At 47.8% G+C, this 16,375-nt stretch overlaps 1 protein-coding gene across 6 annotated transcripts in view; it reads left to right on the top strand.

The window, feature by feature from the left end:
• Positions 1 to 16,375, top strand: part of CACNA1E (calcium voltage-gated channel subunit alpha1 E) — a 584,956-nt gene that overhangs the window by 107,922 nt on the left and 460,659 nt on the right. For all 6 annotated transcript variants that reach the window (XM_077332237.1, XM_077332232.1, XM_077332235.1 and 3 more), the window contains exon 2: positions 12,847 to 13,309. In XM_077332237.1, the coding sequence (XP_077188352.1) occupies positions 12,870 to 13,309 (440 nt within the window). In that variant the 5' untranslated portion in view covers positions 12,847 to 12,869. The remainder of the gene's footprint in view (positions 1 to 12,846; positions 13,310 to 16,375) is intronic.

Here is a 16,375-nt window from a genome sequence, read left to right on the forward strand (position 1 = left end):
GAACTTGATCAAGGTCACCCAGCTGTCTTCATATGGAACCCAGTTCTCCAGATTAGAGCTCCCTGCTCTTAATCAAGCTTGTGCTCTGCCTAGAACAATGGTTCTCAAACTAGGGATCGCAACCCCATTTGGGGTCACCTGGCCCCTTCTGTGGGGTCCCAGGTTGCTTGCCATTGTGGTGAGCAGTGGTGGTGGTGGCCGGCAACAGCAGAGCCATTGCAATGGCGTCCTCCACGCTGCCCCGACTGTTCTGTTTCTGCATGCCTGTGCTAATGCATTTATTTTTATTTTTATTTTTATTTTTATTTTTATTTTTATTTTTATTTTTATTTTTATTTTTATTTTTATTTTTATTTTTATTTTTATTTTTATTTTTATTTTTATTTTTATTTTTATTTTTATTTTTATTTTTATTTTTATTTTTATTTTTATTTTTATTTTTATTTTTATTTTTATTTTTATTTTTATTTTTATTTTTATTTTTATTTTTATTTTTATTTTTATTTTTATTTTTATTCCGCCCTTCCATATGGCTCAGGGCAGTTTACATACAACATCATAGGGGATACATGGAACGAGTCAACATACAACATAGTCAATATACAACAATAACAACCCAACAGAGATTCTAAACAACAACTTCAGTGGTCCCAACACAACAATAACAACCCAACAGAGATTCTAAACAAAAACTTCAGTGGTCCCAACAATAACAACATAACAAGCTAAACTCCCTAGAGGGGTCAGGCTGCTTCAGGCCATGGAGGGGATGTCAGAGGTGGGGGGGACCTGTGGTGGAGGAGCTCCCTTTTGCAGGCCCTGCGGAACTGTGGGAGCTCATTCCACCAGGTGGGGGCCCAGATGGAAAAAGCTCTGGCCCTCGTTGAGGAGCCACGTGCTTGTTTGGGGCCAGGGATCACCAGCCAGTTGGCAGTGGTGGAGCATAATGCTCTTTTGAGGGTACAGGCGGAGAGATGGTCTCTCAGGTACACTGGGCCCAGACCGTGTATGGACTTGAAGGTAAGAACCAAAACCTTAAGCCTGATCTGGAATTCAATTGGGCGCCAATTGAGTTGTTGAAGTATAGGCCGAATATGATATCGCCACGGTATGTTGGTGAGAATCCTGGCCACTGCGTTCTGCACCAATTGCAGTTTCCGGGTCAAGGATAAGGGTAGTCCTGCATAGAGTGAGTTGCAGAAGTCCAGTCTAGAGGTGACCGTCGCGTTGATCACTGTGGCTAGGTGTTCTCATGCCAAGTATGGCACTAGTAGTTTGGCTTGGCGCCCTACTTGGCACCAGAACACCTAGCATGTGCACGCTCGCATGCGCCCGCTGCCTGCATGCGCCACTGCATGCCTACAATTTTTTCACCTGCACCCTCTTTTGCCCCTGTTGCCACTGTGCACAGGGTTGCAACATAAGAAATGCAACTTTGAGCAATGTGTTCCCTTTAGCTGCTGGCAGGTTGCCGATTCCACTGGGGAGAGGGTGCTCTCAAAGCCCCCCTCTAATAGACAACTGGGACTAACAAGACAGCTTCACAAATCCTTCATGGGCTGTGACAATGAAGCCTGGAGATGTTCAGGGTAGGTGCACATTTTCTCATCAACGTCCGTTCTTTTTTGCGAACCGCGTAGGTGTTCTTCGATGGCTTTCCAGGTATGTGCTGGGATTCTCATATGGGCAAATGGTCTTGGGTGAACTCAGCCTAGTTGAAAGAGAAACTGCTGTCGTCCTGGCTTGTTCCTCTTGGTCCCTGGGACATTATTATCCCCTTGGCCGTTCTGGGAGAAGCAGCTGTAGCAATTATCTTGCTGCAGTTCCCTCTCTAGTCCTCCTCTCCATTCCATTCCGGGATGGATGATTGACAGCTTTTGCTCCTGGGTATTGTCAGAGGTGGTTGGGAGGATCTGACTGTTCCTGTTACGAGTCGGGCGTCTGTCTCAATTAGGATTTTGACTATTGCAGGCAAGAATGTCACCATCCTCATTTCCTGTCGGCGTATACAGTAAGGGATCATAGTAGGGGTTAGGCAACTGGTGACCACCAAGTTCAGGCCAGCCTACCAGGGTTTTCCCATCACAGTGGCTTTCTTTCTGATGCTGGCAAAGGGTGCTCAGAAAGTTCAAACATTGACAAAAGCCTTGTATTTGCTAAGGGAGTAAGATAAAAAGCTACTTTTTCTCTGAGTTCAGTCCTCTGGGTGTTCCTGCCAATGTGGGAAGAGTAACTTTGATCCTGACAGAACAAATTTAGAGTCTGGTGGTACCTTTAAGACCAACAAAGTTTTATTCAAGGTATGAGCTTTCGTGAGCATGCAAACTTCCTCCGATGTAATGACATTGTATCTGAGGAAGTGTGTGTGCCCATGAAAACTCATACTTTGAATAAAACTTTGTTGGTCTTAAAGGCATCTCCGGACTCTAAATTTGTTCTGCTGCTTCAGACTAACACGGCTCCCCACTTGAATAGTTGATCCTTAGTTTCTAAGATAAATCTTAACTAATGTGCTATCAAGTAAAAAAAGCTTGGCCCTTTTGGGGAACTGGTGCATTAGGGATGCCAGCCTCCAGATGGGACCTGGAGATCCCCTGGGATTATAGCTGATCTCCAGACAACAGAGATCAGTTCCCCAGGAGAAAATAGCTGCTTAGAAGGGGGACTCTATGGCATTAAAGGTAAAGGTATCCCCTGTGCAAGCACCGGGTCATGTCTGACCCTTGGGGTGACGCTCTTTAGCATTTTCATGGCAGACTCAATACGGGGTGGTTTGCCAGTGCCTTCCCCAGTCATTACCGTTTACCCCCCAGCAAGCTGGGTACTCATTTTACAGACCTCAGAAGGATGGAAGGCTGAGTCAACCTTGAGCCGGCTGCTGGGATTGAACTCCCAGCCTCATGGGCAAAGCTTTCAGACGGCTGCCTTACCACTCTGCGCCACAAGAGGCTCTCTCTATGGCATTATACCACGTTGAATTCCCTCCCTTCCCCAAACCCTGCCCTCTGCAGCCTCCACTCCCAAAGTCTCCAGGTTTTCCCCAACCTGTATTTGGCAACCGGGTGGTGTGCTGTTATAGTCGGGGGTCTTTTCTTGCTTTGCAAAAGTTCCTCACTTTGCAAAATGTCCCCAACCAGTAAGATGTACCAGCTGAAGCTTCGGAGAGTATGTGAAAATGCACTTTATTCTGCAGAATACACCTCAGAGAACTCAGGTGAGGTTCTTATGGACCGGTGCTTCTTTGATACCACAAAATCCCACAAGCCCTATTTCAGGTCCTGTTCCTTAATTGTCCCTGTGAGCTGATAGGAAAGATATAAACTTCTGGGGAAATAATTCACTCATGTCAATCAGGAAGTCTCTTGTGCAAAAGAAATTTGCATGATTCTAAATGTTGGCCATCTTCTGTACAGCCTAATTTGAGGATATAGTGTGAAAAGCCGTAATTCCAGCGGATCTCCAGGAGATTGGCATCCTAAGGAATGACTCATTTCAGAGGAACGGTCCAGTTATGCATTGTCTTTTTCCTGCCTATAGCAGGGGTGGCGTGTGCTGGCAGGGGCTCATGGGAAATGTAGTCTTGTATTTGGATATCTGAAGAGCCGCAGTTTGGCCACCCCTGGGCCTGTAGCATTTAGTTGATTCCTCAAAGAACAAATGGAAAATTCCTGCAAGAACAAATGGAAAAAAACTCTCTTTAGCAAATAGCTAATGGGAACTGGAGAAGACTCTGGTGCTGGAGAAGACTCTTGCGAGTCCCTTGGACTGCAAGGTGAACAAACCGGTCAGTCCGAGAGGAGATCAGCCCTGCCTGCTCCTTAGAAGGCCAGATCCTGAAGATGAAACTCAAATACTTTGGCCACCTCATGAGAAGGCAGGAAGGACTCCCTGGAGAAGAGCCTAATGCTGGGAGCGGAGGGCAAAAGAAGAAGGGGATGACAGAGAATGAGGTGGCTGGACAGAATCACTGAAGCAGTCGGTGCGAGCTTAAATGGACTCCGAGGAATGGTAGAGGACAGGAAGGCCTGGAGGATCATTGTCCATGGGGTCGCGATGGGTCGGACACGACTTCGCAACTAACAACAACAACAATGGGAATTGGGATTACACATTAATCAGTCAAACTGGTACATACTTGTGCTGCCCTTCCTGTCTCATCCCATAAGACAATCACAGGTACTGAAAGCAAGGGGGGGGGGGAAAGCCTAATTAATTCCAGATTGACAGAAATGGACCATCTCCAGGAAATGGGTTTGCAGACGGGCCAGTTCCTCTAGAACCCTGCTAAAATCCCCAAACAATATTTCTGTGCTTGTGTAAATTGGAGCTTCAGCATCCTAGAAACCTTTTCCTCGCAGGCTTATGCTACTTTTTGGAATCTCAGGAGTCGTCCAAAGTCAGAAGGTCACACGGAACTTTACTATAATTACAACGGAGCAGGTTCTCTGGAGAGGCGGCATAGAAATGCCCTAATGAAATAAATAATTGCTTTTAATAGCTGATTCACTCTTGTGCTTATCGGTAGCAACTGGAGCTATTCAAGACAAAGCAAAGGTTTCTGCATATGTGGGGGTACAACTAAGGTTGCCAGCTCTGGGTTGGGAAATACCTGGAGATTTTGGGGGTGGAGCCTGGGGAGGGGAGAAGAGGAGACTTCAGCAGGATGCAATGCCATAGAGTCCACCCGACCAGCTTGGTGTAGTGGTTAGGAGCGCCGATTTATAATCTGGCGAGCTGGGTTTGATTCCTTGCTCCTCCACATGCAGCCAGCTGAGTTACCTTGAGTTTGTCACAGTCCTGATAGTACTGTTCTCACAGAGCAGCAATATCAGGGCTCTCTCAGCCCTACTACCTCCTCACAGGGTGCCTGTTGTGTGGAGAGGAAGGGAAGGTGCGTGTAAGCCTCCTTCTGTTAGAGAAAAGTGGCATATAAGAACCAACTTTTCTTCTTCTGGATATTCTTCTGGATATTTGGAGAGCTACACTGTGGCCACACCTGCACTATAGCAGGGGTAGTCAACCTGTGGTCCTCCAGATGTTCATGGACTATAATTCCCATGAGCCCCTGCCAGCAAACGCTGGCAGGGGCTCATAGGAATTGTAGTCCATGAATATCTGGAGGACCACAGGTTGACTACCCTGCACTATAGAATTATACCATGCTGAGGTCTTTCCCCTCCCCAAACCCTGCCCTTAGCCAAAATCTTCTGGTATTCTCCAACCAAAGCTGGCAACCCTACTCTTTGCTACCATCTGGGATTGGAAATTTTTAAACAGAGGCTGGATAGCCATCTGACAGAGAGGCCTATTCTGTGAAGGTTCAAGGGGGTGGCAGGTGACAATGGATGAGCGATTGGGATGTGAGTGTCCTGCATAGTGCAGAGGGTTGGACTAGATGACCCATGAGGTGCCTTCCAACTCTATTATTATGTGATTCTATGATTCTATGGATCCCCAGTGTCTCCCAGCAGTCCACACTTGAATGCCTTTGTTCTCCAGACTTGACAGGTTGGCATCAGGCAAGTAGGAAGTCTATCTACTCACTAAGTGCCAAAAATTCTTGCACTACAAAATTGGGATGGGGATGGGGTTGGGGAGGTTTCCCAATCCGTTCTCCCCATGCTTTTTGTGCTGGAAGAGACCTGTCCCCCACGTTTGCCCACACAACTCATGGCAAGAATGCCGCTGTTCCCTCCACCCACTTCTTTTACATTATTTATCTCACGGATAGTCCAGCTTTCTAGCTGAGACGCCCATCGCAAGGGATGACGAAGGGACCTGACACATGCAGGATTGACCTGATGCCTGGCAAACACTGGCTTTTGAGGAACGGTGAGAAAAATGCCATTGCTCCCCCGACTTTGTCCCTGGAGTACACCACGACGTTGCCTAATACGCTATGGAAGTGTTGACAGGCTGATGTCTCAGCAGCCTCTAATTTCGTTAATGCTATTGTTCTTCAGTGGACTTGGGAGTGGGGGGTTTGCATTTTGTTTTACCATGAACTGACAACAGATGCTAAGTCAGTCTGTGTTGCTTCAGTTAAAGTTTGTGTCTTGGAAAGATTCAAGGTGAGCGGGCATCACTGTGCCGAAAACCATTGCAAGCTCTTCAGTGGTCTATACCAGCCTTTCCCAACCTTTGGACCATGGAAGAGCCCCTGAAATAGCTTTTCAGGCTTCTAGGCGCCCCGGAAGTGACCTCAGCTGGCCTCCCTGCCACGCCCCCAGAAGTTCTGTGTCACCGGAAGTGACATCACCATCTGTGTTAACAGTCAGGACTGAGAATGTGGGAGGTAGATAGTATGCAGATTAATGAGGGAGTAGTCGGGCAGGCTCCACCCCTCCCAGGGGCAGAAACCCATGAGGGAACTCACTCATGCTTGGGGAGGGGGAGCAATGGAAGCGGCCTATTTCCCAGCTTGTGGAATGCAGGGGTAGTCAACCTGTGGTCCTCCAGATGTCCATAGACTACAATTCCCATGAGCTCATGGGAGTTGTAGTCCATGGACATCTGGAGGACCACAGGTTGACTACCCCTGCATTAAGGCACAATGGAAAGGGCCGTGAACCCCCCCCCCCCGAACTCTTGGGGACCCTCAGGGATCTGTGGACACCTGATTGGGAATACCAGGTTTATACACTCTATCTTGACCCTTGAGGGAATGGTTGTGGGGTTTCGATAGTGTTGCCGGGCCCATGTGCGTTGCTGGCAGAGGACTGAGGATATGCCCAAAAGCCAACGAAACCAACAGGCAAAAAGCGGTATCTTCTTGAAATTTATTCAATGCGGTTATTTAAATGTTTTTGCAACCCAGGTGTTCAATCCTGCTTCTTGTTACTTCTTCAGTGGCTGCAATTATAGTCTTAATCTAAAGATTTAACATCACCAGTATTAATTTCAAGTATAAAGGTAAACCATATCACATGGGCAGTAGCTGTTCAGTAAAGGGGTGACTTCTTCAATTGTGCCCCACGAGAAGACACCACTTTTTGCCTATTGCAGTGGTTCTCAGCCTGGGGGTCGGGGCCCCTGTGGAGGTTGAATGACCCTTTCACAGGGGTCACAGCAGGGCTAGCAGCTTGGCCGGGGGAGCGCCATCCACACAACCGCCTTGCGGGGTAGATCGAGATAGAGCGTTTTTCTGTCTGGAGCAGCCAAAAAGAGCAAGATTGACACGGTGGGACAAGAGACAGAACTGAACGGAGAAACCACGGGAAAAAACCAATTTATATATACTTGCATAATTTTATGGTTGGGGGTCACCACAACATGAGGACCACTGGCCTATTGGGTTTGTTTGCTTTGGGTAGATTTCTACAAGAAACCCACGGTGTTTCTTTATATGGACTGTGGCAGAGGATTGGGGAGCAGGCCTTTCTGAGAGACGTTCTGTGAGATGTGTGATGTGTGTGTGTGTGTGTGTGTGTGTGTGTGTGAGAGAGAGAGAGAGATCAAGTCTCAAAGTAAACAGTGGAGCAGAATGATCTCAGTGTATATTGTGCTTATCAGAAGGATCCTCCCTCCCTTCCTCCCTCCTTCTGAAGAACCGTGCACACACATGAAAGCTTCTACCTGAAATAAAACTTTGTTGGTCTTAAAGGTGTCATGGCAACCTGCTAGCCCAAAGAGACCAGCAATCAATAATTTAGTTAAGGACTACTGAGAAAATCCCCAAACTATAAGATTTTTAAAGCGGTGAACTTATTAGTTTATGATTTCTTTTGATTGTGACTGATTTTAACTTTCTGTTAAAGCAGTTGCCTGCCAAGCAGGGGAATGGGGCAGCAGTGGGTTCAGAGTGGGTCTGATTTGTATGCAGGAGAATTTTCCTGCACAAAAAGCCTGTTGTACTACTAAGACCCCTAGATGCTTTTCACATGTACTACTGCCAAGACAGGTCTCCCCCATCCTATTATGATGCATTTGATTTTTTCCTGCCTAAATGCAGAACTTTACATTTATTACTATTGAAATTCATTTGAGCCTAGGTGTAAACTGCACGTAGCTATTATTCCAATCCCAGGTTGATTCAGTCCCTGCTGTCTACACAGAATGTGATTTCTGTTTCGATTTGGGGCGATTTAAATTTTCTTTCTGCAACGAGGAGGATTGATCCGGAGTGACCCAACCTTTATTGTGCGATATCTTAGAGTGCTTTTAATGCTCAATATTTTAAAAATCGAATTGAGAAAGCAGGCTGTTTTGAATCTGGGCTTTGCTCCATGGTAGAGAACCCCTGATTGGCCAAAGCTGCTCATGTGACAAGCTTGCCTTAAAGGAGAAGCCCCTAATTTGTCCCACCTTTTGTCGGTCGTGAATTTTTTTCTCCCTCCTCTGCCTTCTTCGATCCTATCCCCTCTCCTCCAAGAAAAGAAAGAGGCTCCCTGCTTGGCTCCTCTTCTCCCCCCCCCCTTCAAGAAAAGAAAGAAAGAGGCTTGGCTCCCCCCCTTCTGAACTACCCTAACCACGTGCAGAACACTTTCCTGTTTCAATGGGGAGGGGGGGGAGAGGAAGACCCAATTTCAAATCTATCTGAATTCAACAGGATTGACAATGGAATAAACAAAGTAAGTGCAGACCCTGCCCTAGTTTTCCAGCCTATCAGGATCGTCTTGTATCCTGATCCTGTCTTCTGCTGTGCTTGCTACCACTCCCAATTTAGTTTCATCTGCCCATTTCATAAGCACCCTCTCTATTCCTTCATCCAAATCATTTATAAATATGTTGAACAACACAGGTCCCCGGACAGATCCCTGGGACACTTCACTTGTCACTCCTCTCCAAGAGGATGACAAACCATTAACAAGCACACATTAACAAGCACACAATTCTCAATCTACCTAAGAGTAATAGGATCCATACCTCATTTTACCAACTTGTCTTGTACCGTCCTGTGTTCATTAAAGTTCATTAGACAGGCTTACTGGACTTAGACCCTGCCAAATATCTTGGGGTGTCCCAGTAGTGTCATTTGAAACTCTGAGATCTTGGCTACCACCTGGAATGGAATTCTGTGCTATGTGGACCCCGTGGCTGAGCCATTCTGGCTCTCTTCATGTACCGGCTCCTAAGAAATTGCCTTGAGGTCCAGAAGTCCAGCCACAGAGCAGAAATCCCACGTGCTCATGCATCTGCACATTAAAACAATTCCACGTCCACTCCGATACCACAGCGTGCCGTTCGCTCCGTTTCTTTTCCCAGCAACAGCGTCCTACTCGCTGACTCACTGGCAGTTCTTGTCGATGCAAATTTGCTCGGTTCCAGGTGGTGAGATCCCAGGCACAGGAGAGAAAGAAACCTGGTGCTATTGGTAACTGGGGAAAGTTTTGTATTTAGAGACACACCGCCACCTCCTGTTTGAGGCTCAGCCATGCACTCCCCTCACTCCCCACTTAAGTGCAGAGCACGAGGCAACCTTGCTATGTTACCGCCTTTGGAAAGTGTGGGCAGGGAGGCAATTAGGGGGAAAAATCGACCCATTTAGCACAGTCGCAAAGCAGATTAACCAACTGTCGATGGGCACGTGGTCAAATTGCAAATAGGAGGGAGGAATCATTGAATTGAGCGGAATTTTGTGCGGACAGATTCTTGTCTGGAGCTCTCATTGTATCCATGCATTTTTCAGCTCAAGAAAAATGGGAGGTAATGCTGGGAACGTGCCATGATCTGTCGTAGAACATATCGAAAGCATGAAACTAAGGATCTTTGGAACAGAATAAGATAAGACATTAATGGCCATTACCTTTCTTCGTATATAAGTTGATTTCTGTAATGTAAGTAGTGGTAGAAGAAGAGCTGTTTTTTTTATACTTGACTTTTCACATCCCGAAGGAGTCCCAGCGTGGTTTACAGACACCTTTCCTTTACCTACAACAGACATCTGATGAGGCAGGGCTGAGAAAGCTCCGAGAGAACTGCTCTGTGAGAACAACTCTGATAGAACTGCCTCTGGCCCAACGTCACCCAGCTGGCTGCATGTGTAGGAGGAGATGGGAGTCAAAGCTGGTTTTCCAATCTATTTATTTATTCATTTTGGGATTTCTAAACAGCCCCTCTCCCAAAATTAGTCTTGGGGTAGAATACAACAGTAAAACAGTAAAAAGCATACAACTGAGTAAAAAATATAAAATTCAGTTAAAACCAGTTTCCTAACTCCTATTAACCTGCTTTGTTCTCAATGAACAATCCAACAAGTCATGCAAATAAACTGGGATGCATATCAGAAAAGCCTGGCTCGAAGAGGAGGTATTCATCTGACAGTAACCCTCAAAATGGGGGGGGGGGGGAGGCAGGGGTCCCACTTGGATAGCTGAGGTACACCCCGGACCTCAACCAAATGCCTGGTAGAAGATTGCCATTTTGCAGGCCCTTCAGCATTTTGAGAGTTCTACAAAGGCCCGTGTTTCTGCTGGCATCTCATTCCACCAGGCTTGTGGAGGTTTGCAACAATACAATCAAATGCGACGAAAGCCATAAAACCCCATCTCCCAGCCACCCTGTCAATCCACCAATCCCTAAAAGCTCTGTAACTCCCCTTTGCCCCGGTGCCTCAGGATGGGTGCTCAGGGAGAGTCCTTGTAGATCTTCCTTGCCCTGGCCTCGACCAAACACCTGGCGAAAGAGCTTTGCCTTGCAGGCACTGCAGCACTAAGTCAGCTCCGTCAGGGCCCTCAGGGTTTCTGGGCCCTCATTCCACCAGGTGGGGGCCAGGACCAAAAAGGCCCCGGCCCCGCTCGAGGCCAGGCAGACCTCATGTGGGTCCACCAACCTGTTCAAACTCGCAAAGCAAAGAGCCCTGCGAGGGGAATAGTGGGTTAGATAGTCTCTCCGGTATATAAATCTTTCAAAAATGGAGGCAGCGTAAGAGAATTCGTTATCTGCCGGCAGCACCTCTTCCAGATAAAGGGGGCCCATTGATTTTATTTAAGTATTTCTACCCCCCATGATGCCCAAGAGGGACCGAAAGCATCGGCCCTGTTGAGGTTAGTCTGGCTGAGAAAGAGTGATCGGGCCAAGGTCACCCAGGGTTTCCATGGCTTGTTTGAAACCCCAACCAATCTAGCAGAGATACTATACTGCAGAAAAACAGCATAAATGAATCAGATCCAGTTACTGTCGCCGGCAGGGTCAGCAAGCGCTAGTTGAGAGTGTGAAATAGATGTGCAAACACCCGTAACCCTCGCAAGCTGGTGCTCCATTTAGGGGACATGACAAGTGTGAGAAAGTTCTCATTTGTAGCCATTGAGCCATCTCTAGTTTCATGTTTTGGATATGTATTCCATTGATTTACTGGATTCATAAAACTGGCCCTCTTGGCATACCCGTCACAGGGCAGTGTCCCGCAGTTTAAAAACCAGTAATACAATAAATACAATTTATTAAAAACTATGTCAGGACTGCAGTTGGCATTCTTATGAATCCCAGCCAGATATGAACAATTTCCCTGTCAGAAAGTAATAGGGAAACTTTTAGGAACATAGGTCTTATATGACTTATAGGATTACTAGAAACTAAGCCCGCTGTAATCTAAATACAGCGGGCGCTAGCAGGGCTGGCGAGTTTCACAGAGCGGCAGGGCCAGAGCATGGCTCACAATTGGTCCCTTGCCGCTGGACTGACAATCCGCAAAGCGCCTGCCGATTGGGCCCTCTTATTGTCAGTCTGAGGGAAGGGGCCTATCGGCACCCTTCCTCATTCCAGACAGGGTCCGCCCTCGGGGCCCTTATTGCTTTATTTAATCCGCTCCGCTATCCGCTCCGCTATCACATCAATCTTACGTAAGGGACATGAGCAGATTCATTTTGAACAAGGTAAATGTATGAACCTACCTTTCATAACTGCTGAGGAGTGAGCCTCTCGTATGGCCAAAACAGGCTTTGGGAAGACAACAGATAGATATAGGAGGGAAGCGATTCTGGAGGTGGAATACCAAAAAAAATTGGGAGGGACAGGTGTGGCATATGTATAAACGTATAATGTTGCTTTTATTTATTTTATACAGGGATTTATATCCTACACCAGGGGTAGTCAAATTGCGGCCCTCCAGAGGTCCATGGACTACAATTCCCAGAAGCCCCTGCCAGCGAATGCTTCTGGGAATTGTAGTCCATGGACATCTGGAGGGCCGCAGTTTGACTACCCCTGTCCTACACCTTCCCCTGGAAGTCCCACGGCAGATCACAGCAATGCAGGATGAAATAATCCAAAATATTTAAACGCCCACCACTGTCACCTTCCTCCCACCCTGGCAGGACAGCTCACAGGTGGAACTAGATATCAAAGGCCAGGGTGGAGAGGTGTATCATCCCCGGCCACAGAAAGCCATACAATGAATCACCAGTGGGAGGCTGTTCCAGAGTCTGCGGCCACCACAGAAAAGGCCCTTCTGTATGTCACACCTCTGAGAGATGCAGGAGGCTGTCTCCTTGAGATCTCAGTGCTCAGGAAGGTCAGGATGGGAGAAGGCAATCCTTCAAATAACCCTACCTGCTTTTGATAGGACAGAGGGCAATTGGTCCTGTGAAGGATTATAAATAGAGGAGCCTCCACATCCTAGAATCCTAGAATCATAGAGTTGGAAGGGACCTCCTGGGTCATCTAGTCCAACCCCCTGCACTATGTAGGACACTCACATCCCTATCACTCCTCTACGGTAACCAGCCACCCCCTTGAACCTTCACAGAATCAGCCGCTCCGTCAGATGGCTATCTAGCCTCTGTTTAAATATTTCCACAGATGGAGAACCCACCACCTCCCGAGGAAGCCTGTTCCACTGTTCCTTGCCTGAAAGAGGTCCTGGGAAGAAGGCAGCCGGTGACTTTTCTTCTCTTTCTCCTCCTCTAGAGTGATGCTCTGCAAGGGCAAGCATGATGTTCAGCTTCATCAACGCTCACATGCTCTCTGAGCCGGGTTCTTTTCCTGCCGGGGGGCCGACCGAACTGGACAGCGATGCTCAGAGATACGTCTTGGCCCTTCCGGAGGAAGAAGGATGGCGGAAGCACCGGCTGGGTCTGATGCCGTCGACTCAGTCCTGCAGCTTGCTGGAGCCGGAGGCCTTGACGGACAGCTTGGTCTCACGCACCGCCAGCTCCGATGCCCTCTGCGAGCTGCGGTCTCAGGAGCGGGAGTCTTACTTGGGCCTGGACGGGAGCAGCACCTTCGACGTGAGCCAGAGCCAACTCCTCCCCGTGAGCCCCGAGGTGATCAAGCGCCGACGAGGGGGCCTGATTGAGCAGAGGGACATCATCAAGGCCCATGAAGCACACAAGATACAGAGCACGCCACAGGCAAGGCGCAAGGAGTGGGAGTAAGTACGCGGTGGGGGGCGGGGCTCCAAGCATCTCCTCACCAGACATTGGGAGGCAGCAGGGTGATGTGAGATGGGTGGATGGCCTGGACGGCCTTCTGCAGCAGTTCTGTTTACGGCACTCGGCGACGGGAGGAAGCTGCTGTGTGCGGAAAGCGCCGTTGAGCTGCAGCCAATCCTGTTGCCTTTTCAGGACTGAGTCAACGGCATCCTCCCCAGGCCGCCGGCTGGGTGACCTTGGGCTAGTTACAGTCCTGATAGGTAAAGGTAAAGGTATCCCCTGTGCAAGCACCGAGTCATGTCTGACCCTTGGGGTGACGCCCTCTAGCGTTTTCATGGCAGACTCAATACGGGGTGGTTTGCCAGTGCCTTCCCCAGTCATGACCGTTTAGTGACAGTCCTGATAGAGCTGTTCTTAAAGAGCAGTAATGTCAGGGCTCTCTCAGCCTCACCTCCCTCACAGGGTGCCTGTTGCGGGGAGAGGAAGGGAAGGTGAATGTAAGCCGCTTGGAGACTCCATCTAGTAGAGAAAAGCGGGGTATAAAACCAGCGTTCTTCAAAGCAAGAGAAACAGAATTGGCTTGCCGTTCTCTACCTCTGCATAACAGCCCTGGGCTTCCTTAGTGTTCTCCCACCCAGGTACTAACTACATGCTGGCAGGGACTCATGGGAATTGTAGTCCATGGACATCTGGAGAGCCACCGTTTGGCCACCTCTTTAATTAGAAACTGATTCTTTTCAGATAAAGAAATGAAATTTCCACTGATTTTTCCTTTTGATTTGATGCAATTGTGTACACACGCGTATCATGAAATAAGACCGTTGTTTTGGATTTGTGGCATTGTATTCTAGTTCTGTGTTTGTTGCACACTGTTCTAGTCTGTAATATGGCAGATTAATAGTGACGGTCTCGGAGAAGTTGATTCTTTTTGGATTCAGAAAATAAATTTCAATTGGAGATGCAATTGTGTAAATACACGCACCAGGAAATAGACTCGAGTCCATCTCCCTATTCTCGTTCTGTGTTTGTGGCACAATATTCTAGTCTGGGCTATGGCCGATTAATAGTAATGGTCTCGGAGAGGAGTGGATTTTTTTCCGGTTTGGAATGAGCCACAGAGGTCCAGATTTTTCACAGCTGGGCCCCCTCCCATCCCGCCATCTCTACTACTGAAGAGGCTCCATAGGGTTCCCAGAACCTGCATGTAAAGGTTTCTGAGTCATGAGCTGCTTAAATATAATTGCCTCCTTGCAGTGCTCTGATATTTTAAACTATGAATAAAACCAAAACGTCTTGGCCATTTAAAGCAATGACATTATTTCAGAGAATCTCAAGCATTTTCGGGGATTAATTCAAGGTTTTATGACCACCGCAGTTATAGTTCATTGTGCCACATTTATATATTTGACATGCTTTACTCTATTGTATTTTAAAAAGTCAACATTTAGGCCTTAAAAGCCTTCATGCTACTTCAGATTTTTTTAAAACTTAGCTCAGTAGGTTTTTGAACACACTTCTTGCATCCTAGCTCCCTGGTTTTATGCAGGAGTCACAGGGTAGAGCCAAGTAGCATATATTATGGGACATCCTTGATCAAACCTTCTAATGTTTTCCACTTTGGTCCTTTTGGTCATGTAATGAGAGCCAGTTTGGTGTAGTGGTTAGGAGTGCGGACTTCTAATCTGGCATGCCAGGTTCGATTCTGCGCTCCCCCACATGCAGCCAGCTGGGTGACCTTGGGCTCGCCACGGCACTGATAAAACTGTTCTGACCGAGCAGTGATATCAGGGCTCTCTCAGCTTCACCCACCCCACAGGGTGTCTGTTGTGGGTAGAGGAAAGGGAAGGCGACTGTAAGCCGCTTTGAGCCTCCTTCGGGTAGGGAAAAGCGGCATATAAGAACCAACTCTTCTTCTTCTTCTTCTTCTAATGGTGGTCATGTTTCCTAAAGGCATGGGACCTCTGCAATCATCATGTTGGCATTCCATTTATGTGGGAGCCCACTTGCCATGTGTTTTGTGTGATTGTGTGTCATGTGATTAGGGCAACATGTGAATTTTGCATGCAGGTACATGGGAATGGAAGCTATACCTGCATGGAAAATCCATGCATGCCTCAGTAAAAGAAGCCATAAACTTGAGCAAGCCTGTTAACTAAAGAAGAAAAGCTGGGTGCTTTTTTTTCTTTTTTTTTACTTTACTATTTCAGAACGGGTGACTGTCTGCCCTCATTGTAATCTTTCACTAGAGGCAGGGGGGACCTGTCATTCACACTTTGATATACAGTTGCTCTAATGTGCCTTAGAAACTTTTCAGATATCCGTTTTATGGTTGCTGTCATATTAATTTTTTAGACAGTAGATGTTTAATCTTGGCTTAGGCTCCTTTTATCTTGGCTTAGACTTCTCCGAGAGCCAGCTTGGTGTAGCAGTCAAGAGTGACGGCAGCCTCTAATCTGGAGAACCGGGTTCGATTCCCCACTCCTCCTCCACATGCAGCCAGCTGGGCGACCTTGGGCCAGTCGCAGTTCTCTGGGAGCTCTCTCAGCCTCACCTCCCTCACAGGGTGCCTGTTGTGGGGAGAGGAAAGGAAGGCGATGGTAAGCCGCTTTAAGACTCCTTTGGGTACAAAGCCCCAGCACAAACCCTACGCATCCTACGAGCAGATGCTGCAGTAATGGCTGTGGGGAGAATTTCCTGAACGTTCCTCTCAAGGTCTCAGAGAAGCATGCCTTCTCCTGAAAGCCCCGCCGGCTGAATCCAAGTAATCTGTCCATTTGCACTGAACCCGGCGGCTGAAGGTTAACTACCGAGTGAGAGATGGTCTCCATGGCAGCTGTGCCTGGGATACGTGCGGGCGATAAGAAAAGGCCTGTGTCCCTAATCGCACCTCGGAACAAACAGGGAGCTGGTTCCCTGCACCCCTGTGTTCAGCATTGCTAGGCAACTAGGAAGATGCTTTCTTCAGCCGGAGGAGGAGCCCTTGGCAGGGTTTAGAAACGCCATTGCAAAGATGCCTACTTGCAGGGTTGCAGAGGCCCATAGCCTCCTTGCCCCCTCCTGGGGTT

Source organism: Paroedura picta, chromosome 4 (genome assembly GCF_049243985.1).
Source record: "Paroedura picta isolate Pp20150507F chromosome 4, Ppicta_v3.0, whole genome shotgun sequence".
In the NCBI taxonomy this organism is placed as follows: Eukaryota; Metazoa; Chordata; class Lepidosauria; order Squamata; family Gekkonidae; genus Paroedura; species Paroedura picta.